Below are 25,879 nucleotides of genomic sequence, written 5' to 3' on the forward strand. Positions count from 1 at the left end.
AAACCCAAACCATCTTCACTTCCAAAACCGTTAAAGGTCGGGAGCATATTCAGATGGAAAGTCTTCAGTTCATAATTTCTAGCTGCATCAGATAATTGAATGCAAGAAGGGTTAACAACTATTATCGGTCTTTGGATGTCTCGAAGACGTGGTTGAGCTGCTTGATTTTGAGGAGGTGGAACTATTGGTGGCACGGGGTCATCCTGTTAACCCACTCTATTGTTTTCAGTCATTTCAAGCCGCCTTCATACATTGTTTTTTCTGCAAGTACGCTCAATTTCAAGATCAATAGGAAATAATTCAACGTTCTTATGCCTTTTTTATCGTCTTAAGTTCATAAACAAACAAAATAAAATAGGAAAACAAATAACTAAATAAAAAAATAAAAAAGTAATAACGAACCTAACTAAAATAAATTTGAAAAGAAATTAAAAAGTGAAAAACTTAAAGAAAACAGTTTAATAAAGTGTCCCCGGTAACGGCGCCAAAAACTTGATTGCTATAATCTGCAAGCGCACAGAGTCAATCACAGTATAAATTCCTGGAGTATTCCAGGGTCGATCCCACGAAGAACACTATTGACTGTTAATTTAAATAATCAATTTGTTGATAAAGAAAGATGCAAATAAATAGAATTAATGTAATTAAATAGAATATTTATGAATTTAAATCAGAGGAAAAGTTTCAATTGAGAAAAGATAGACTAGGGATTTGGGGTTCACCTATTAGATAATTAACTAACTCTCCTAAATATTAATTCTTGTAATTATAGTGATGATTGCTCCAATTATATCCTAATACTCCGTCAAGCTACTAGGTTGTATCCAATTAACTGTGATCATCCGTCGATATCTCACCAACATTAATTGAACCCATTAAGCAACAATCAAATCTCACCACAAATACCTAAAGCTATGTCTAGTCTAGGTCAATTGTGTTTATCTTACGAGTTCTAGGTTCATAATTCACCTGTCAGTTCTTCTTATAAACCTTGATATTAGAATTATGCAATGGCCAGTCACACAATCCACAAATAAAATACATAAAATAAATATAATCAAGTTCAATCGTTAAACTGCAATTGGAAGAATTAACACATGAAAAATAGTCAATTAATCTAATCAAGACTAATCCAAATCTCTAATTAAAGTTCTAGCCAAGAACCATAATTAAATGTATGGGAAGTTCAAGAAATAGCATTCTGAAAAATTAAACAAGAAATAAAATAGAGAAGAAGAATAATTCAAGCCTAAGAGATGATAGCTATGATTGAAGCACGAAAATTTCTTGCGATAGAATCTTCTCGCCGAAGTCTCTGCTGCGCTCCTGAGCTCTCGTAATCTCCTCTCCTTTTTTCCTGTTCTGTTTTCGTATCTCTGTTCTTTTGGCTGCGCAAAAACCCAAATAAACGTCCCCTTTTTTTTTTCCTTTATTGCTGCGCCAATCTATATAAGAAAACAAAACAAAGTTAAAATTCAAATAAAATAATTATAACCTCATGATATAATAATTCAATTAAACTTAAATATTAAAACACTTGTTAAAAATAGAATGAATAAAACTACCAAATAAATTTAATACTATAGATAAAATAAAACTCTTCTTTATATATTAATAAAAATGCAACATTAACCTAATATTTATTAAAATCAATCTAAACTAGTAACATATAGATAATATAATATTTAGTATAAAATCGACCCTAAAACTTAATTTATTTATGCAACTCACTAACTAAAATTACTCTAAATAATGTCCAGAAATTAAGCTTATCACGTACACCTGTTTCAGCTAGATAGAGATGAAGCCATGACCTTCATGTTGGATGCCAAATCCAAATCGTCTTTCCAAGGCTGCCGAATTAAAGACTGAAAAGAAGGATGTGTAGACTAAGCAATGTTAAACTTAAACGTTCTGGGCATAAACTCTCTTAGTTATGGCTTCAACTTGATTAATAACGGGGCATGATCAGATCCCATGATCGGCAAGTGCTCCACCATAGTATCCGAAAGCCTAATCCTCCATTCCACATTGCCAAGAGCTCGATCAAGCCGGGCACCCTTGAAAGAAGGCGTGTTTACGCCTCTCATCCATTTGAATTTATCACCAACAAAACCTAAATCCAGCAGGCCTTCGCGAAATATCCATTCATTAAAGTCCCTGCACCTAGCCATAGAAAAGTGTTCTGTGTTGCTCGATTCATCTTGGCAGGTAACCGAGTTAAAGTCCCCAGCCACCAACCAAGGTTTCTAGGAATTGAACATTTGATAAGAAAAGATCCGCAAAAAAGAAGTCTACGAAGGTATTGATTCGGGCTTCCATACACGATCGTTAAGAGCCATGGTTCGGATTGCCCATCATTCACCTGCATAGAGATAAATTGTGGGTGAGTATCTAAAATCTGAACATCAATGGAGTCCTTCCAGGAGACCCATAAACCACCCGAGAAGCCAACCGCTTCCACTCTAATCCACTCGTCAAAGGCGAAACGAGAGCAGATAGTGTTAGCTTGGCTCCCCGAGACCTTGGTTTCTAACAAACAAACAATTGACGGATTATGAATCCTAACAAAAAATTTTAGGGTGCGACCAAACTCTCTCGATGCCGCACCCTGATAATTCCACACAAGACACGAGTTAACAAACAATAGAGGGGGAACAAAACGCGTTTAAGAACGCGAAAGACAATGAGCAGCCGGTCCAACATGGGCATTTAAACCATTAGCTTCAAACATAGCTTCATCATTCTGAGGTGCACCACTCAAGTGTGAAGGTCCCGGATCTGGTGGATGTTCTTTGAAAGCAGTCAAGAGATTAGCTGTTACTGGAACTTCTGGGTTATCGATAGCGTGATGGATGGTCAAGGTGGTGATGCTTCTCCCTTGGTTTGATCCCCGAACAACAGTATGCTCAGCCTCCGCAGCTGCTCGGTTGGGTGCACCACCCCTCCCAAAATACCCTCTAATCCCTCCCCTGAGCCCTCCCGAGATACTGTTTGTGGTTGACCTTGAGGGACTACCTGAGCTCTAGCACTGTGGTTCGGTTCCACCAAAACTTGTTCCGGTTGTCTCTGTCTTGGGTTATGGTAGTTGGTCCTAATTCTAGGAAGGCCCCCATCTAGCTGTTGGAGCACCATGCTAAAGTCTTGTCCAGGCTGGATTTGCTTACCCCCATCTCCCTCCAGTCCATCGAGAGAGGCGAAACGGGATTGTGACCCCAAACCCTCAAATGTCGCTCATTTCTTGGGGTTGTCCGTCTTCTTTCAGCAGGTGGGCGATCAACTGGGAAGGCCGATGCTGCTTTACGAATCCGTTTATCTTTACGAGTAACCAGCATCCAAGAGCCGTATTTCTCCGAGGAACTTGTTTGACCACTGGTTGTGCAGTTGGTCTGTAGGACTCTCCACCCTGCATAGAACTATTAGCAGCCCCAGCACCTAGATTCCCACATTATTCCTGACTGTGACCGTAAGCTCCACAATTGAAACAAACGAGATGAAAACCTTCATATTCAATGGGTCTTTCTTTGAAATTTAACACAAATTTAGATACCAACGGCTTCGTAAGATTAACCTCCACACAAATCCGAGCAAACATCCCTTTTGAAGAAAGACTCGTTGTGGTGTCAATCTTCATCGGCCGGCCAATCCCTTTGCCTATCTTCTTGAGAAATTGCTCATCAAAGTATTCCATAAGCAATGCTGGAAAACGAATCCATACGAGAAGTTTCTTGGTTTTGTTATTCAGAGGGTCAAAATTGGGGGCACCCACTCTTGCACAACAAGATAATGGCCCAAAACCTTCCAGGGACCCTCAAATTTTGCAAACTCGTAATCTCTCAACGATTCAAATTTGGCTAAGAAATAGTTTTGATCCAAAGCTATTAATTCGAAAGGAGCTTGTAACACCCCCGATTTTCAATTACTTTTAAAAACCAAATTAAAGCTTAATAAAGAGATAAAGTCTACTCATCAAGATCAAAGTAAAGCGGAAGCTAAAAGACAAGTACGGGAGGTTATGCCACACCTACACATCTATAGGTGCACAGGCTAAGTGTAAACAAACGTATAAATCATACTTATCAAAATCCACGGCTCACAGGCCAAAAAGTCTAATACAAATAGTCTCATGGAGCTACACTAACTAACGAACTGCTAGCGCGCTCTCCAAGATGCTACTCAAAACCTGTAAAGCAACATAAAGATAGGGAATGACACCCGGTCAGCGAACATTGCTGGTAACCCATCAATACGCGTTAAATAACATATGTAGATAGTATAAGTCAAAACCATTTTCGAAACAGAATACAGTATATATCATTTCAAAAGTCATAGAGAGAAATCAACTTCAAAGACTCTTTCACACTCTCAAAGGAAAAGGAAATCAACATCCTTAAGATAATGATAAGACAAGAATACCAACTATAACCAATACAACTCGAGAGGTATTCTACTGATCACAAAGTAGAGTACATCAAGGCAAGAATACCAACTGAAAACCATACAACTCGAGAGGTATTCTACTGATCACAAAGTAGAATACATCAAGACATGCTCAATATCAGAGAATAGACAATCACACATTGGCAACTACATGCCACAGTGACAACTACATGTCACAAGTTCCAACCTTATGCCCTGTTCCAACCTTATGGCTACCACCGGCCTTATTACAGTTCCAACCATTACCTCTGAGTGCCACCTTGTACTTCTGAGTCCAACTTTATGCATCCAGGAACCGTCGTTCCCCCGCCAACAACCGCCAACATTTCCGCCAACATATCAGTACACGAGGGTACAATTCATATAACACAACCGCCAACATATGAGCCTACGCTCAGGTCGCACCACCAATTACAATCATGGCCACACGAGGACCGCATCATTTTCAGGAAAACTAAGGCCCCATAAACCTTAGTCATGCTTCCGTCAAATGGCACAACAATTACACACGTTCACATCATAGGAATCAATCAATGGATCACAACAAAGATATGAAAACATACTCAACAACGAAGGATCACAATCCGACTCCAAACGATGGTCAACACAAGTTGCCAATCTCACTAGGAAAGAACAAACCGCACACACTAGCATTTCAACATCAAACTAGCATGCTTATCAAACGGGTAAACCAAAAGTAGTTCCATAGAACATACAAGACTCAACATCAATCCAACGAATCACAAAGTTGGACCACAAGCACGATTCAAGACACCAAATCCTACATGGATTCCTAACATACCGTTCTAGACATACGAAACATCAAGAAGACACTCAAATAGCCCAATAAAACAACATCGAGAGGTCAAAACATCAATACCGAGTCAAAAGAATCACAGGGAACAAACCCCCGACATCAACCATCTATGTTCCCCGCGGGTGGGGCCACGGGTGGACCTCCGCCCGTGGTTCCGCCCGCGGGTACGAGCCCACACACCACATGTACCCCCGGGTGGGGTGGCGAGTGGTGCACTACCTGTCGTTCCGCCCGCGGGTACACCCTGTGCTCCAAAATAATCCCTTCGGGGATTTTCATCAACAAGTCCAAATTCAAGTCCAAAACACCCAAAATCTCACACAATACAACAATATGACTTGAACCCAAGAAATAGCTAAGCAATGGCATACAAGAACCCTAAGAACAAGCTCTAAACATGCATTACCACAAGACAATGCATCAAATCTCACATTTCAACACAAGAATCACAAGTAGAAGCCAAGCAATCATCATATAAGTAAGAAAATAGGTTTTGTAAAGCATGGGTTACCTTTGTAGCCTAGAACTTCACTTTTTCACCCTTAAAAAGCTTCTCCTAAAGCTCTCCTTCAACACCAACTTCAGCAACATACCAAAAGACAACAAAGATTCTATTTTTAGAAAAAGACAACTAAAAGGATGCTAAAAACACCAAGAGATCAAGGATCTTACCCTCCCCTATGCTCAAGATTAGGAAAGTATGAATCTTGTAAGACAACTGGTAGGATTTAGGATGCCCAACTTTTGGCTTGGAGAAGAAGCTACCAAAATCCTAGAGAGAAGGTAGAGGTTTTGTGTTTAGAGTGTTGGTGGATGAAATGAAGGGATGATGCTAGGTTAGCTTGGAGCACAAACTTAGGTAGAAAAACCCCTTTGCCCTTAAGGAAACAAGGGAACAACTCACTAGGCATAAGGTACAACTCTTTGACTTGGATTGACTAGTCAAATTCTAGTCCTCCGACTATTGAATTTTCAGGATTTTAGGAATAAGTTAACAATAAAACTAGGATTAATTATCCAATTAATCCTTGACTAGAGTTTGGATTTACGGGGTGTCACATAGCTTCTGTCTTCCACATATGTTCCAATCTTTGCAAGAGGAAGGAATAACTAACTGTTCTCCCCAATAGCTTGATAATCTGAGACTTTCGCCAAGGGCGTCGTAGCCTTTCATTCTCCTCCTTAGTTACCAAGATGACCGGGTACTCAAACTTCGCCGTCTCCTCATCCAACATATCGTCGTCCGAATCCACATCCTCGACTGGTGGTTAGGAAGTTCCCTTACACGACCACGCTTGGTGAGGGGTAGCGTCTGGAGTTTTCCATTGATTGGAGTCCGGAGTAGATACCCCTGCGCCGGTCGGTGTTTCTTTGATTGTTCCCTCCGATGGTAGCCCCAACGGTGATAGCATCTCATCTCGGTCTCTCTTGGATTTCTTGGTGCTTCTCTCAAGTAGATCCTGGTCTTCCGGCGACCCATCGGTTGCCGCCGGCGAGGAAATATCAAGGAGCGAATCCGTTGTTGTCTCTATTAACTGGTCTGCCTAATACATATTTATTTCTATTTAAAAATTATATTATTTTTGTATTACGCTTATTTGAGTATTTTTGTTAGCAATGTATTTATTTATTTGTTTTAGGTAATATAATAAATCCTTATTAACAAAAGATTTACAGTATTATTATTATTATTATTATTATTATTATTATTATTATTATTATTATTATTATTATTATTATTATTATTATTATTATTATTATTATTATTATTATTATTATTATTATTATTATTATTTTCTACTTAAATTAGTGATCCTGCACCTTTTTAGCCCTTATAATTTGCCTTCAAAAATAATAAAAATACATAGAAATATAGAATTACCAAGCAAGCTATGATTGCAATAGGTCTTTGCATAATAAATGCCTTATAATTCTCTTTCAGCAGGCCGGTATAGAGTACGTATGGTCGTATGGAAGTGGTTCTAATTCAAAGAGGATGCATATATGGTTCCTAGTCTAACGTGATCTGAGGAAAAAATGGAGGAGCTCAAATTTGAATTATATAAAAGCAAAAAAAGTGTTAGATTAGTTGAGCAATATAATAGTACTATAAATAGATCGGATTGCATATTGCTGGAGGGGTGGAACACTCACTCTACAGATCGAGTGTAAGAAGGACAAAATATTTCGAGAAAAATGTTGGAGAATATTCGCAACGTCAACGCGCGGGTAGAAGGGAAATCCGTGCTGTGTTATAATAACACAGGGAAATTTGTGCCGTGTTATAATAACACTACCTTAAAAGCGTTATTTGCCCGGTAACGGTGCAATTAGAACTCTGACACGCTTTCGACAGGTTACACAGACCTACTACGAATAGCTTGCACTAGCAATCACGTAGGCGAACCTCACTACTGCTCAGACTTTAATAGGCAGACACGAAATTATATATATATATATATATATATATATATATATATATATATATATATATATAAATATATATATATATATATATATATAATTTCGTGTTTGCCTATTAAAGTCTGAGCAATAGTGAGGTTCGCTTACGTGATTGCTAGTGCAAGCTATCCGTAGTAGGTCTGTGTAACCTGTCGAAAGCGTGTCAGGGTTCTAACTGCACCATTACCGGGCAAATAACGCTTTTAAGGTAGTGTTATTATGAATCTACAGTTTAGAAATTATGAATCTACAGTATAGGTATAGAAATTATGAATCTATAGTATAGAAATTATGAATTTATAATATAGGAATTATGAATCTAATTCCGTGTGCACTTTGCATGATATACACAACGTTAACCGAATCAAACACATAAGATAGGACGGAGGGTCACATATATTGGTGTAGTTATTTGGAATTAGAAGTTGATAGAATAAGTTTGTTTTGAGTTGTTAGATTCTTGAGTTAAGTCCTGTACTGCTCCACATATTGTGGTGCTTAGTTTAGCTATATAAACCTCTGTAAATTATTATGCAAATACAATCACGAATTATATTCCTTTACTTGGTATCAGCCTAAAATCGGTCTTATGGCCAATCCAACCCGCCCAGCCGATGCCACCACCGCGGCGGTTGCTCCGTCCACCCGGCCAACTGACGTGATGGCGCCTTCCGATCAGCGGCCTACTAACGCTACTCATTAACTCATCCTCTATCCCTCCTCTCAAAAAGTTGAATCCCCAAACTCCAAATACCTCCTACACCCCAACCCCCAACCCAACAAAACATTTGACAATCGTTATGCTGTGCATCCGTGTGCACCATGCCATGCATGGTGCACACGGATGCAAAAACGACGTCGTTTTGACTAAAAACGCGCGTTTCACTTTTAATAAAAATTCAGTTTCGATTCCCCTCAACAACATTATTTTGTTCATTCATTTTGGATTTTAAGTTCATAGATTCTGGATTTTTAGTTTATTGATTCTAGATTTTTAGTTCGTTGATTTTGGATTTTTAGTTCATTGATTCTGGATATTTAGACGGAAATCGAAATTGTTTTTTTTTTTTTTTTTTTTTTTTTTTTTCATTCATGCTGGATATTTAGTTCATTTCATTATGGATTTTTAGTTCATTCATTATGTATTTTTAGTACATTGATTCTGAATTTTTAGTTCATTGATTTTGGATTATAGTTCAAATTATGCACAATATAATGTTGCTGTCGAGAATCGAACCTGAATTTTTTTTTTTTTTTTTTTTTTTTGAAAGAAAGACACACATTTTTAATCAAAACGATGTCGTTTTTTTATCTGTATACACCATGCATGATGGACAAAGATGCACAACATAATTTGCCAACATTTGAGTAGATGTAACTCATTTTTTAAAAATGTAAATCATGATTACTGAATATCCTCATCCTCCATATCTCCGTCTTTACGCTAAAAGGAGAAACTCACGCACTCGTTACTCCCACCGCCCACCGTAACTCTCCCTCTTCGCTATATCTTTCTCAATTCTGAAACCCTTCTTTCTTATCCGATCAATAAACCCTCATTCCCACTTTTGTATGCATAGAGTGTGAATTTAGCGTGTATTCATGTCCGAATTTGTGCCCAAGATGGGTTATTCAAGGCCAGATCTGAGTTGCAGAGTGTCGCCGGAGCCGGTGGACCACTTCGACTGTCTGCCGGACTCGCTTGTCGTACTCGTGTTCAATAGGATCGGGGATGTTAAGGCTCTCGGCCGCTGCTGCGTCGTTTCGAGGCGTTTTCACGCCTTAGTACCCCAGGTGGAAAACGTCGTCGTTAAGGTAGACTGCGTTATCTCCGACGACGGTGCCTCTTCGTCGGCGTCGGCTGACGATGGCGCTGCCCGCAGGTCCCGCCACTCCGTTTCCTCCCTCCTGCGTCTCGCCTTCTCCGGGCTCCTGAAGCCTCTCCAGTCTTTCTCACAGTTCATCGCCACCTCCGCTCGATGTGACGCGGTTTCGTCGGCCCTCGGCGATGATGATTTTGATCAGGACGACGTGACTCACCACTCCCCCAGCCAGGTGTTGAAGAATTTTAGCGAGATCAAGTTCCTGCAGATTGAACTGCCGAGCGGGGAGCTCGGAATTGAAGATGGGGTTTTGCTGAAATGGAGGGCCGATTTCGGGTCCACACTTGAAAATTGCGCTATCCTGGGTGCCGCGAAGGTGATTCCACCATTAATATTGGAAGCTAACGATGTTAGTAATAGCATTCATATTGCTACCCTTCCCGAGCAGGCTCCGGTCAATAATAACGCGGCCATTGATGGAAATGGCGAGAATGAGTTTCACACAAATGGAGGTTTGAAGATGCGCGTGGTGTGGACAATAAGCTCGCTAATTGCAGCTTCTGCTAGGCATTATTTGCTGCAGCCCATAATTGCAGAGCACAAGACTCTAGATAGATTGGTTTTGACTGATGCTAGTGGGCAGGGCATTCTTTCTATGAACAGGGAGCAGCTGGAGGAGCTAAGGGTGAAGCCATTGTTGGCCTCGGCGGCCTCAAAGAGGACTATGGTTCCAGCTCTTAATATGCGGTTATGGTATGCCCCTCATTTGGAGTTACCAGATGGGACAGTGTTGAAAGGGGCAAGCATGGTGGTGATCAGGCCTAGTGAACAACCCAGGAGAGATGTGGTTGGGTCCGATGAAAATTCGGTTGCCTCACTGTTTGAGCAGCCTTATGGGACAGCAGTGAGGATGCTAATGAAGAGGAGGACATATTGTCTTGAAATGAACTCCTTTTGAATGTTCAACCCTAGGATATGGATACCCTGTTAGATGGACTTGGAGGGTATAGCTCTTTTCATTTGTGAATAAGTGCTATATCTATAATTATACTCTAAATTTGTGTGCATGGGATGCCAATTGTGGCTCCGTTATGTTAATATATTATTTATGAGCATTTCCTGTGCATGTGCTGTGCATTTCCCTTGTCGCGTGTTAAAAATGCGATAATGTGAATATTGCGACTGCAGTATATGGCAGCCATTTCTGTGCCTTTAGCATCGATGGATTCTTGATTAGATTTTTCTTGCATACAATCTAAAACAGTTGTCTGTAATTTGCATGCCATGGCTTTTTGCTTGCAGATGCCATAGTGTGTAATGAATATATTTTCAACTTGTTTTTGGTCCACCATTGCCCCTTCTCTAGATTTCTCTATGTTTATTCTTTACCTCTGTAGTAGTACCAGCTTATTACTCTGTTGGGTAGATGACACTGTTGCCTAATTGCCTTTTCATTATGGCTTGTTATTTATTAGAAAAAAAAAAAAGAAAGATTATTTCTTTTTTGCTTTGTTATATTGATTTGTGAATTGTGATTTCTCTGGTGGATGAATAGGCCATTTGCCCATATTACTTAGCTCATAAGTTGTGTAATTACAAGAAAAATAATTTGTCAGCATGTCTAGGGTTTTAAGTTCATCAATAAGTTTAGATTTCTTTATTCAAATGGGTTCACTCGAGAAGACAACTGTTTGCTGCTTATATGCATCCAACATATGAATGTACATGCTCTTGAACTGAAGGTATTTATCATGTGAAAATCCTTTTTTTTCCCCTCGTGCACACTTGTATCATTTATTCTAAATTTGTCTGTTTTTAAGTGTCAAGATCTCAAGGTTTATTTTTTTTATTTAAAAATGGTATTATTCATGTTTTATAATACTGCGATAGTAGATATACACACCGTATTCATGTTTTTCCAACTTATCAGTTTTATTTGTCATTACCCATTGATAAATTTCATTATTGATAGTACGCTATATAATTGCTTAAAGATTACAATTGTTTCATTACAATCACCTACAATGTGGCATGGATGTTACCATAGGTTAGAATATAACTTGTGTCGGCATGCTACCAGTCCACTTTATGAGTTGAGCTCTTTGCCATTAATTAGGAAAATAAGAAATGGTTATGTCTGTCTATATATAACTTGTGTTTTATACACATGCACATTATTTTACACAAATTTGACCATGTTGTCACCATAACTCTCTTTACTATTTCAGATAGAGTGCAGCTTTTAAGGAAGGCGGATTTCACACACTGTCAAAGGCGGAGAAAAAGCAAAATTTTGTCTTTGGATAGCAGACTTTTAGTTGATCGAACAGTCTGGGTTTTAGATGAGTTTACCTCTTCATCCACCCTTCTAAAGATCTATAAGCTTTATGTAAATGTGATTCTCCTTAGTTAATGAATTGATAATAGGAATCTTGTTTGTTCGAGTTCATAGTGTATATGCTTTAAGAATGCACAGAATGGATATGATTAATGTTGTAAAATCATTGTGCGACCTTGTCTTAATTGACGTATTTAGTAATTAGTATCCTTCTGTGAATATTGTAGGATATAGATTTTTTATGCTTATGTGATGTACTTGTGAGGTTTTTTGAGCAATGGAACAAGCATTTTGCACATTCCTGAACTTTCTGTTTACTACAACAATTATTTTATTTGGTTGAAATGGATTTAGAGTGAAGATGTCAAAATTATTAGTTTCACAGGAAAAACATACACAAACACAAATGAACTGCAATAAGTGCAATATATGTGCAGCTCATGTGTAAGTGTGTAACATATCCATTTCTGTCAGAAACTAAGAAAGGCCTAACACCAATCAGCTTATGTGAATGTGTTTCTTTCCTTTGGTTGAATGAATGGATAATTGGCATCTTGTTTGTTCCAGTTCTTAGTGTATATGCTTTAAGAATGGATATGAATATATGATTAATGTTGTAAAATCTTTGTGCCTTGGACTGTCTTAATTGGAAATATTTAGTAGGTAGCTTTGTGTGAATATTGCAGGATATGGGATATTTCTTATGCTTATGTGATGTACTTCTGAGGTTTTTTTGCACATGTCTGAACTTTCTGGCTACAACAACAAAATCTTTTGTTTAGTGCCAATATCTGAATTGTTGATACTATGGTAAATGAGGGCTTGATGTGAATTGCTCTGATGTTTATGGTGGAGATCAGGGGCCTATATTCAGCACTGATGTTATATGCAATGTGGGATGAGGTTGAATCTGGGAAACCCCATTTTGTTTATCTAATCAGGTGGATTCAGCACTGATGTGCATTGTCTGCAACATTGAGTTCATGTTAGGTTTTGTTCACCCTCTTTTTATTTTTATTTTTTATTTTTTATTTTTGGGATGACAATGTGTCTTCATTATATCGTGTTTATGTGTATGTGTATTATAAATATAAATTCTGTACATTGTATGTGTGCATTATGTACATTATGTGTCTTTATTATGTGTATTGGACCAGGGTCTACGATATAACGATTGGTTGGGGTCCTTACAAGTTACAAGCTTGGGTAATTTGTTAATTGTGAAGGGTTTTGATGCTACTGCATTTATTGAGAGAACTCTCTCAAATAGTGATTGACCAATCGTTATACCCTGCACCACGGCGTGCCCCGCGCCTCCCAAAATGACGTCGTTTTGGTAAGTTATGTAGGGAGTTTTGGTAAGTTATGTAGGGAGTTGACGTGATTATGTGTATTTGTTTTTGCAATTATGTGTATTTGTTTATGCAATTATGTACATTTTTTATACAATTATGTATAATCGAAATATTAAATTTATGTGTATTATGTTAAAAATTTATGTATATTATGTATTATGTTAATGTGTATTATTTTTTTTTTAAAAGTGTGTATTTTGTTATACAATTATGTACATTTATGTATACAATTATGTGTATTTTAGTATAAAATTATGTACATTTTTGAACATGAGATTTTTTTTTAAAAAAAAATTAATCGTCAACACAGGATAGCGAAATTTAAAAAATAAAAAATAAAGAAATCTAAAACGACGTCGTTTTGTATTAGGCGCAATGCAATGCACGATATAAATTGCCGTGATTGACACATTAGTTAACGCTCAATATGAATATTGGATATTTAAAATGGCTTATTATATACAAAAGAAGGGTCTTGGGTTACAGTGCAAAATTGGCAATTGTTGTGGCGCTATGGGCCTATCGTGGTGCAGGTGGATTGGCCTTATATTTTTGTACTTTGGAGACGGGTCAAAATACTTACGAGGTTCCTGTATTATAACATTTTGTTCAATTTAGTCCTTATACTTTTATTTTGTTTAATTTAGTTCTTGTACTTTAAAAAGTGGTGCAATTAAGGACAATAGTTAACGGTATTAATATTACTGTTAACTTAGGTTACGTGGCGCTTACGGTATTTATAATACTACTCATATATTACTTTATAAATATTTAAAATTAATTATTTTTACTACTAATATATTAAATTAGTATGTCCGAAATAAATAATTACAACCATGTTCCTAATGAGATTTGGGCAATTGTCCTTAGTTTCACCATTTTTTAAAGTAGAGGGACTAAATTGAACAGAATAAAGGTACACGGACTAAATTGAACAGAACACTATAGTACAGGGACTTCCTAGGTACTTTGACCGGTTTTAACAATCATTCTTTCAAAAGGCTGAACCCCAACCCTAAGGGCCTCCCCACACTCCGACTCGACAGAGCATGGTCAACACATTTGTGTGGATTATAAATAAAAAGTACATTTTTAATATACTAATGATACATTATTTATGTACGTAAAGTACATTTTTTGAAAGTACATTTTTAATATACTAAGGATAATTTTATATAATGTACATTCAGTACAAAAATAATGTACTTTTAATATATTAAAAGTGTATTTGATACTCGTGGTCCACACAATTGTGTGGACACAATAATTTGCCGGTTTTAGTGCATAGTGCCTTACTAACCAGTCGTTATATCGTGGACCGCGGTGCACATGCACTGCGGTCAAAACGACGTCGTTTCTTTAAGTAAAGAAACGGTGCGCCATTAGTGTTAATGGAGCGCGCATTTTTTTGTATGTTAATTACCAACTGATACTACAGTATATCTAAACCGACACTGTCTCACGTATTATTTTATATTATCAAATGAAACTGCAGTTATATCAAAATGATATTGTAGTTGTTGTGAAATGAAACTGCAGTGTATATAAAATGAAACTGAATAACATTTCACATATTTGAGTGTATATTGTAAAATGAAGTTGTAATTATATCAAAATGATCATGTAGTTGTATTTAATAAAACTATAGTTTATATAAAATAAAATTAAATATCATTTTCACATATTTGAGTTTATAAATATCGAATGAAACTGTAGTTATATCGAAATTAAACTGTAGTTGTGTTGAACTGAAACTACAGTGTATACAAAATGAAACTGAATAACAGAGTTACTTTTTACGGAAGGGTGCGAAACAGCGGGAAACAGATACCATTTCTTTTCATTAATCAAAACGACGTCGTTTTGATGCGCGGTACATAATCGATTATGCACCGCGGTGCACGATATAATTTGCCCTTACTAACTTAGAAGTAAAAAGTTACGGGTCAAAGCCTTTTTATGGTACAAATTTGGTATGTATGTGTGTGTGTGTGTATATATATATATATATATATATATATATATATATATATATATATATTACAGAAAATAGGGTTAAATCTCAATCATAGATTTAGTCCAAATTAACAGTCCAAAATGAAGAAGATTTAAAAAAACACGCGGTGGCGTTATTGTAATTTTAAGTAGGTAAGTTTAGATGTTCTTTTTCTTCGAGTGCATATTTTTTATTCTTCAAGTACACATTTTTCTTTTTTGACTGCATATATTTTGTATCAGTACTTTTTTTTTTTTTTTTGAATGCCACTTTCTCAACCTACTGAAACACAAAGAGCTAATAACACCTCCACTGAGGCTTGAACTCATAACCTTCCTAATGGAAGTCCAACCCGGGTACCATTGGACTACATAGTCCTGGTCAGTACTTAGTTTTCCTTTTGAGTGCAAAAATTTGGCCAAGTGCACATTTCTGTGCGTTCAAGTGCATATTTTCGTGCTCTCAAGTGCATATTTATGGGCCAATGTTTATTATATATTTTGCATTCTATTCAATAATCTATAACTAAATTTCTAATGAAATTTGTGAGATTTACAAACGATTTGTATTAGCAATTGTTTCAATAACACTTAATAAGTTGAATAACTTTTTTTTTTCCTACCATAAATTACTTTAATTGAACATATTTATGCCTTCGAGTGCAGAATTTTAGCCTTCAAGTGCACAATTATGTGCAAGTGTTTATTATATGTTATGTCTTCTTTTCAATAATCTATAACTAAATTTCTAATGGATTTTGTGAGATTTACAAACGATTTGTATGGACAATTGCTTCAATAACACTTAATTGAATAACTTCCCTTTTTGGTACCATAAATTGTTTCGGGATTGCACATATTTGTTCTTTCAAGTGCATGTTTTTGTGCTTTCAAGTGCACAATTTTTGTTAATTCGAAGTGTAATTTTTTTAAAGAGCAGTAGATCTGGATGAATTTAATGGCTGAGATTTATGCACATTTTTCACCTTTGCACATGATCCTTGACCTATATATATATACACACACACGCGCAGACACACACACACACACACAAGGGATCAGGTCCAAAGCTTCTCCCAGGTGAAACGTACGGATTAATCACAACCTTTGATCTTGCCAAAATCAACAACCCAGAATGAAGAACAATTAAAAAAAAAAAAACTCTTGGCATTATGATTATTGGTTTTAGGACTTTTGGAAAGCCCACGGAGGTCCAACACAACCGGAAGTTTGGTGGATTCACCGGGCAATATGATAGAAAAGATAGAAAAGACAATTAGACACACGATATTTTTACGTGGAAACCAAATGGGTGAAAACTACAGGCTTTTTCGGGCGATGCCAAGCCAAGAATTTCACTATTTTTGTAGGAGATTTGTACATGTTTTGTAGTTATTTTGTATATATAATGTGGGGTAGGGATAAAACTATATTTGTACATATGGGAGATATTTCTTCTTGAGACAATGAAGCTTTCCTTGGGGTGAAAATGGAGTCTTCCTGTGTGAGGAAGAGTTTTGGAATGGACCCTTCATGAGAGTGGAAGAATGGAAGAGTCTTCTTGTGCGAGGAGAATAATGTGTCCCCCTCTCCTTGTGCCGTTCTTGTCTTTTATAGTAGTAAGTTAAGTAGTAGCCGTTGGGTAAGAATTAATAGGATTTATGAGTAGATAATTAGGGGGTTTATGGGTATATATATATATATATATATATTTCTAATCAAGTGAGAATTAGGTGTTAGATGAGAACCGTGTGTTCTTTTGTTGGCCCTTGATTGTGGTGATCTAAAGGTTGTCATTTGCTGTGCAATATGGTTGTCATTTACTGTGCAATACGTTTAGTATTTTGCATTGCATTAATGGTGGGGGCATTTTGGATATTTGGTTGGTAGTTGCTTTATTTGTGTTGATTTAATATTAGGATAGTACCGTTTTTTAAGGACTGTAACGCATGTTTTCCACTCTCCCTTCTCGTTGCTGTCGGCGTTACTACTGTAGTTTGACCATTGTCCCCTGCGTTCTCCTTCGCTCTTCGTCTCCGATTCGGTATTTTGTTTGACAATTACAGAGGTGCATTAGGGTGTTGGTTTCTGGTAACTGGTGCACTTATAGTTAAAGTTTCCCATTCTGTTGTGTTCTACCATTCACGTTAATTATTACGAGTCCTAAACCAATGTGTTGTTGTTCTTTGTTGTGTAATATAATGATACTAAGTAGCAATGTTAATTGTGGTGGTAGACGTTTCATGTGGTGCTGCAATATTGATGGACCAGGTTTAAATTTTTGCATTTTCTAATTAGAGTTCAAATTCCCTGTAGTTGCACTGCATTAGTGTAGTGGTTGAAATGCAACCAAGCAGTGCAACCTTCCCATTTTCTTCTGCACAACTTCCTTCAATTCTACATTGTTCCCGTGTAGGTGTGAAACGGTGATGCATAGCCATATTTGCACCGTGGTGTGCACTCGTAGTACTGCCTTTTTCACGCCCATGTACATCCACATGTTTATAGCAGTGCACACAAATGTTACCAGTTGTGCAATCCCAAACCAAAAATCCATTACACACCCAAACGGAACAAATAAAAACACCTATTTCTCAGGAGTAAACCACACAAAGCTTACTTCGGACAATTGCACCGCCGGAGCTTTTGCTCGCCGGAGTCTGCTTCCGTGTACCGCTGGACATCTCGTCATATTGCGTTCTTCCGTAACACGTTCGGTGGCCGCATTTGTGGACGTCCGGAACAAGAATGGGTGGACTGGGTGGACTGTGCAACTATGGGAATCATAACGAGTATTGAATATTTTAACGTAACTGGCGCCGCACTCCAATAGAATAGATTACAATTTTGTCTAGTGCATATTCACTTACCAAATAAAATTCAACAAATCCCACAAAATAATGAAACCCAATGAGTTGATCCTAGCCGTGCATAATCAAGTATTTAATGGCGTGGATTTGACCACACAACCACACCTAACACCTTGTTCTCACCTGAATAGGAACCTATATATATATAGAGGAAGGTTCAAGTGCGATGGTGCGGTTAATTGTAGGCCATTAGATTAGAATAATCCAACGAATCACATTCATCAAAGCTTTTTCGATATTTTCGTGCACGTTCTCACACCACGCGAACTGCAAGGTTAAAGTTGTCATTGAGCACCATAATAGATCAAATCATAGTGTTGTGTGTTTTATGTTCGTTATTGGTGCATTATTAACCTTACTGTGGTGTATTGAAGATTCGTGTTGGTGTCAAGTTCAGGTGCGCCCGCGCCTTTTCATGCGGTCAGTGCAGGCGCACTAATAGTTATACAAATATACACCATCCATGTTAGAAAATGCACACCAAAAGAACATGCACAAATTAGATACGCATCACCAGAACGCACCATTAGGTTTGAATAAAAGCATCACACAGTGTTCAGAAATACACTATTGGGGTGGTGAGTTATATGGTGTATTTTTTGGGTGTGTTGTGTGTTTTTTGATAAATTTGTGCATTTCATTGTGGTGCTTTTTCCTAACACTATTGGTGTCTTTTGTTAACACTGTTGGTGTATTCTGACAAGCGACCGATATAAATGACTACTACAATTACCATAATACCCCCCACTTACCAGGACGCGCTTAAATATTTAAATCTTCAGAAATTAGTCGCTTCCGTTAGATTAAGCAGAATGGACGATGCTGATATGGCCGCACCGCCGCACCTAAGGCCACTGCCGCATTTGAGCGCTAATATATATATATATATATATATATATATATATATATATATATATATATATATATATATATAGAGAGAGAGAGAGAGAGAGAGAGAGAGAGAGAGAGAGAGAGAGAGAGAGAGGAAAGAGATCATGTGCATTTGTGGCTTTCCGTGCGGTTGATTAATGTGCGTGAGTTTTGTACTTAATGTGCGAGAGATTTGTGCTTAATGTGCGTGACTTTTAACACAATCGCACATGAAGCTATAAACAAAATACATTCAGACCACAAACTCAGACACATTAAACACAAAAGTCAGACGAAGACGAAGACGTATATGATGAAGAACAGAGAGAGGGGAAGAGAGGATTAAGGGAATAGGAAGAGAAGACGAAGACGTATATGAAGAAGAACATAGAGAGATGAAGAGAGGATTAAGGGAAAAGAGAGGAAGAGAAGACAAAGACGAAGACGTATATGTACAGGAGCAACAGGAGGTCAGGAGCACATTAACATTACACACTTACGCACATTAAGTACAAATCTTAGGCACATTAAACACAAGACTCAGGCACATTAAGTACAAAACTCACGCACATTAAGTACAAAGCTCAGGCACATTAAGCACAAGACTCACGCACATTAGGTACAAAGCTCACGCACATTAATCAACCGCACAACCGCACTGGAACCTTTCAATATATATATATATATATATATATATATATATATATATATATATATATATATATATATATATATATATATATATATATATATATTGTCTAACGATCCTTTGAGAACAGTAGCATAGGCGAGAAATATGAACAAATCTCAGTTTTATATCTGTCAAAATTCGACAAATCTAATCAAATTAAAAAAATGCGACAATATTTTCGTAATTATCATTAACTTCACTATGCAAATTTGAATACTTAAATATGCAATCATAACAGCTAAATATGCAAACCTGATATATTTTATAAAATAATAAAAAAAAAGTTAAATCTTAAATCTAAATCGTAAGTGTTAAATCTTAAACGGTAAAAAAAAAACACTAAACCAAATAAAATAAAAAAGAGTAAATACCACCTATGGTCCCTCGAGTTTGGTGGCATCGCCATCAATGGTCCCTAACTTCCGTAATTACCATCCGTCGTCCTCCGAGCTGTCAAAAGTTACCTTCTAGCGTCCTTCCATGACTTCCTCCCGTCTTAGCCGTCAAAATGGAGGGTAATATTGTCATTTGACTTATACGAAAAGAGTTAATACCAGCCAAGGTCCCTCGAGTTTGGTGGTTTGGCCATCTTTAGTCCCAAGTTTCGCTGCATCATATTCTATTATTTTCCTTCTTTCGTATTCTCTTCTTCAAATGTATTATTATTACTATTATTTATAGTTATTATTAAATTCTTATTATCATTACTATTATTTAAAGTTATTATTGTTATTATTAAATTATTATTATTATTAAATTATTATTATTATTATTATTGTTATTGTTATTATTATATTATTAGCATTAAATTATTATTATTATTATTATTATTATTATTATTATTATTATTATTATTATTATATTCATATTATTATTATGATTGTTGTTGTTATTATTAAATTATTATTATTATTATTATTATTATTATTATTATTATTATTATTTATTGTTATTATTATTTTTTAAAATTATTATTATTATTTATTGTTATTATTATTTTTTAAAATTATTATTATTATTATTATTATTATTATTATTATTATTACTATTATTATTATTGTTATTGCTATTGTTGTTGTTGGTGTTGTTTTTGTTGTTGTAGAAATGTACAAATGCTATTATTATTATTATTATTATTATTATTATTATAATATTCATATTATTATTGTTATTGATAGGGTGAGGACCCCAGCCTAAGGAGATGGGCCCAAAAGAGAAGGAGCCCAAGATAGAAGATATGGGTTAGTGAAAGAAAAGCCCGGTGGTGACCTGGGCCGAGTCCAGGAGTCGGCCCAGGCCCAAGTGGGGAAGGAGACTCGGCCCAGGAGCCGGTAAGAAGCATTCAAGTCGGTCCAAGAGCCGTTGGGGGAACACTCAATGCGGCATTCAAGAGGATTCGGCCAAACGGCCCGTTAGGGGTCCAAAGAGCCGTTGGCCGATTCAGTAACAGCGCCCGAACGGTCTTATAGTGTAATTAGCCTTGAAGGCGATATTTAATGTACTTCAATTCGGCTGGAGAGGAGCCTACTATATAAAGGCCCCTCCACCCTTGTAAGAGGGGCGAGTCCATGCCCAGTGAGGAAAGACACATATTTCCGACTGTTCTTTCAGTTATCCCTTCATTTCTTTAGAAGCTGTTGTGAAAGGTGAATCCACCGACCAAGGTTGTGTTGGACCTCCCTGGGCCCAAAAACCCAAAAATCAACAGTTATTGTTATTGTTATTGTTATTATTATTATTATTATTATTATTATTATTAAATTCTTATTATTATTACTATTATTTATTGTTATTAGGGAAAAGGGTCAAATAGGCCCTCAAACTTTTCATAAGGAGTCAATTAGGCCCTCCAACTTTCTAAAATTGCAATTAGACACACGAACTCTTAATCTCAATGCAAGAAGACCCACTGACCGGGTAACCACCTGCAATCTCAGGTAAAATGCTTTGTAGATGCTGACTAGGCATAATCTTTACACATTTGGCTTGCCACTAAGCAAAAAAAAAAAAAAAAAAAAAAAAAAAAAAAAAAAAAGGAAACAAAATTGGGGGGAAAAAAAAAAGAAACAAAATATTACAAATATAAATAAGAAAAACGAAATAAGTATAGTAAAGGGGAAATGGGGAAATTGAAATTGGGAAAGCAGAAGCGAACTCCAGAACCCTAAGACCCTATCAAAATCAATTCTCTCTTCATTCTCAACCCTCATTCACCTAGAATTGAAATTTACGAAGGAATATCACAGGCTAACAACTCGACGAAGCCTATTATTGTTGATTGGAGCTTGAAGACGAAGCTATTGGCAGTAAATGAGCAGTCGGACGACTCTGTAATAGTTGGAACTTGAAGACGAGGTTGTAGCAGTCAGTTTTTCTTCATCCACGGACAGAGAGCAGTCGAACAAGTCTGAAAAGAGGTAATAAACATATCCCTTGTATATTTGAAGGTAAAAATATGGGTTTTGTATATTTGCAGGCATAGATATGGGTATTTGTATATTAAATAGTCTTGGCAGTGTTTTTTTTTTTGACTTGTGTGAATTTGGATTGCTTTGTGATATGGGTCCCTTGTGCTGGATGGGTGCTTTCTAAAAGGACTTTTGAAAGGTGAAATCTTAAGTGCAGTTGGTAGAGATTCTAACAACCAAATGTACCCAATAGCATGGGCAGTCGTAGAGATAGAGAACACTGATTCTTGGCGGTGGTTTCTAGGGTTATTGAAAACAGATTTGGGCATCACCAATACTTATCCATAGACAATAATCAGTGATCAACAAAAGGTAAAACAACAATAATAAAATACCATTTATCTTGAAATACCACTTATGCATTTTACTTGAATAATTATCTAATATATTCTATTTTATATCTTTTGTAGGGTTTAACACATGTGGTTCAAGAGTTGTTTCCTGACTCCGAGCACCGTAATTGTGCAAGGAATGTGCATGCTAATTGGAGTAAGCTACATCGATGGAAAGTGTTGAAGAAACACTTTTGGATGTGTGCCAAGGCTACAACTGAATCTCAATTCCAGGAACAACTTAAGTGTTTAGAAAAGATGGACCGTACTGCAAAAGCTGACTTAGAAAGGTAAACTGTTTCATAAATGTATTGCATATATATATATATATATATATATATATATATATATATATATATATATATATATATATATATATATATATATATATATTATTTTAGAATATCTATGTGTTAAGTTATATGTGTTAATGTGTGTTAAGGTACCCTCCAAGGTTGTGGTGCAAGGCTTTCTTTAGGACATTTGTTAAGTGTGATGCTGTAGATAACAATTTGAGTGAGGCTTTTAATGGCACTTTGGTGAAAGCAAGAGTGAAGCCCATTATCCCTATGTTGGAAGACATAAGAATAGGGGTGATGAAGAGGATTGCAAAAAAAAGGAAAGATGTTGAAAGGTGGACAGGAAATTATGGACCCTTGGTAATGAAGAAACTAACTTCAAACATAGGTGAAAGTATGGTATGGAAGGTAATTACATTATCTCTTTCATTACTGTCTCATTGCCTTCCTTTTAATTATATTGTGCAATGCCCACTGCAGTAAAGATGACTCTTTAATTATATTCTAACTTGATTATTATATTATACTAGGTTGATTTCAATGGAGATGACGGTTATGAAATTAAGAAAGGAAGACAACAATTCAAAGTGAAACTTGCAGGTAGAAGCTGCTCATGCAACTCATGGGATCTTTCTGGTATACCATGTCCACATGCAATTTGTGCAATCTTTGATACTGGAAGGGACCCAGAAGAATACATTGATTCTTGCTATTCAAAAGAGAGTTACCTAAGGACATATGCGCATACACTTCAGCCGATGAATGGAGAGTTATTCTGGCCAAAGACACAATTTGAGGAGATACTTGCTCCAATACCAAAAAAGATGGCAGGTAGACCAAAAAGAAAAAGAAATCGTGAGGCCAATGAAGTCCCAACTCGTCAGAAGCCATCCACTACTACTACTACCATGGGCAGTGTCAAGACAAGGGTATCGAAAAGGGGAAAACAGATGCATTGTTCTCTTTGTAAGAACCCGGGCCATTATAAAAGAACATGCCCTAATAGAAGTGGCCAACAAGATGTTGAACCAATGGACTGACAAGCAAACTATCATAAACTTTTTTGTTATTTGCCAAACAAACTTTTTTGGTACTATTGCCTTTTGAATCTTTTTTGACTGTTTTATGTACTTAGGTGTTGAATTATGCCTTTGGCAATATGTAAACAATGGCAAAAAATCTCAGTTGGCAACATGTAAACAATGGCAAAATTTTTGATTTGGCAACTATGTGAATGAAAATGTATGGTTGTGCTTTATGATTGGCAGATTGAAATTTTATGATTGGCAGAATGGCTTCTTGATACAACTTTTGTAATTGTTATACTTTGGCAGATGCTTCATACATTTTCATATTATATTGACAGATTCTTTGTGGAAAAATATTTACCAAAGTCATATTTTTTCAATATGATTGCTGCCTTTGTGATGAGAGGCAAGAAACCACATTGCATATTATTTTCATTCCATTGCCAGTTAAATTAGTTTTAAGACATGCATCCTATATAGTAGTTTTATATGATGAACATGCTAAGAAAAAAACAGGATGTTCCATATATAAAATCATACTGTCATTATACATCACAGTGGAATAACACAACTCCGATCTAATCCAAATATTATCAAATGTTCAAATCCGATTTAATCCGACAATTCGATATACCCGACCGAACCCGAAATTATTTTCATTCCATTGCCAGTTAAATTAGTTTTAAGACATGCATCCTATATAGTAGTTTTATATGATGAACATGCTAAGAAAAAAACAGGATGTTCCATATATAAAATCATATTGTCACTATACATCACAGTGGAATAACACAAATCTGATCTAATCCAAATATTATCAAATGTTCAAATCCGATTTAATCCGACAATCCGATATACCCGACCGAACCTGAAATTAGGATAATCCGATGGGTTTAGGATATTTTTTTCTCGGATTGGATTATAAATTTTTAAACCGAAATCTGAAGGGGTTGTGTTTTCGAAAAATCGATTCGTCCCAACCTGTCCGACGCACACCCTTACTTGCATTGCCACACCTCTCTTTGTGTTCGTTGTGATAATCACAATTCTTTCATTCAAAATTTGGAAACAAAAAGCTCTACTTATAGACAGAGGTATTGACAGTGCTAAGAGAACATATCACCCTACTTCCTATACTGATGATCATCAACTTCAGACAAAGGAGCCTCTTAGCATCAACATCGTAGCATTTGAACACACTCTATTGAGACTCAAGAACGCAACTATCGTCTCTGCCACAAACAATGGAAGATTGCCAAGGGGCCGAGTTATCGCTGTCAAGAGGCTCTATGGAGGTCGGGAGATCCATGGAGACCGCGAATTCTTTGCTGAAATGGAAACTCTCGGAAAGGTGAAGCACGAAAATCCGGTGCGCGTTTGAAGATGAGACTCAAGCACGCAGCTATCGTCACCGGCACTGACAACTTTAGCAGGAGCTATATCATTGGAAATGGCGGCTTGGGGACAACATACAAAGGAAGATTTCCAGGGGGCCGTATTATCGCTATCAAGAGGCTCTATGGAGGCCGGGAGATCCATGGAGACCGCGAATTCTTTGCAGAAACGGAAACCATCTCGGAAAGGTGAAGCACGAAAATCTGGTGCCATTGGTTTGCTATTGCGCGTTTGAAGAAGCGTATTTCTTATTTATATTTTTAATATTTTGTTTTTTTTCCCTCAATTTTGTTTCCTTTTTTTTTTTTTTTTTTTTTTTTTTTTTTTTTTTGCTGAGTGGCAAGCCAAATGTGTAAAGATTTTGCCTAGTCAGCGTCTACAAAGCATTTTACCTGAGATTGCAGGTGGTTAACCGGTCAGTGGGTCTTCTTGCATCGAGATTAAGAGTTCGTGTGTCTAATTGCAACTTTAGAAAGTTGGAGGGCCTAATTGACTCCTTATGAAAAGTTTGAGGGCCTATTTGATCCTTTTCCCTTGTTATTATTATTATTATTAAATTATTAAATTATTATTATTATTGTTGTTGTTGTTGTAGAAATGTGCAAATGCTATATAGGATGAGTGTATTTAATAAAATCAGAAAATTAGAGAAATAAAAATCTGGAGAAATGGAAAAATGGAAAATTGAAAAAATT

General features: G+C 36.5%; 2 protein-coding genes across 2 annotated transcripts; both read left to right on the plus strand.

Moving 5' to 3' along the window:
* Nucleotides 1–9,153: 9,153 nt before the first annotated feature.
* LOC109153815 (F-box protein At4g18380-like) lies at nt 9,154–12,182 on the plus strand. Its single transcript, XM_019301679.1, has 2 exons — nt 9,154–10,547; nt 11,772–12,182. Exon 1 carries the CDS (start codon nt 9,323–9,325, stop codon nt 10,499–10,501), a length of 1,179 nt encoding a protein of 392 aa, XP_019157224.1. The 5' UTR covers nt 9,154–9,322; the 3' UTR covers nt 10,502–10,547; nt 11,772–12,182.
* Nucleotides 12,183–23,085: 10,903 nt separating this feature from the next.
* LOC109153808 lies at nt 23,086–23,801 on the plus strand. Its single transcript, XM_019301667.1, has 2 exons — nt 23,086–23,169; nt 23,292–23,801. Exons 1-2 carry the CDS (start codon nt 23,125–23,127, stop codon nt 23,799–23,801), a joined length of 555 nt encoding a protein of 184 aa, XP_019157212.1. The 5' UTR covers nt 23,086–23,124.
* The last annotated feature ends 2,078 nt before the right edge of the window (nt 23,802–25,879 follow it).

This window comes from Ipomoea nil, unplaced genomic scaffold, assembly GCF_001879475.1.
Source record: "Ipomoea nil cultivar Tokyo-kokei standard unplaced genomic scaffold, Asagao_1.1 scaffold2541, whole genome shotgun sequence".
Classification (NCBI taxonomy): domain Eukaryota; kingdom Viridiplantae; phylum Streptophyta; class Magnoliopsida; order Solanales; family Convolvulaceae; genus Ipomoea; species Ipomoea nil.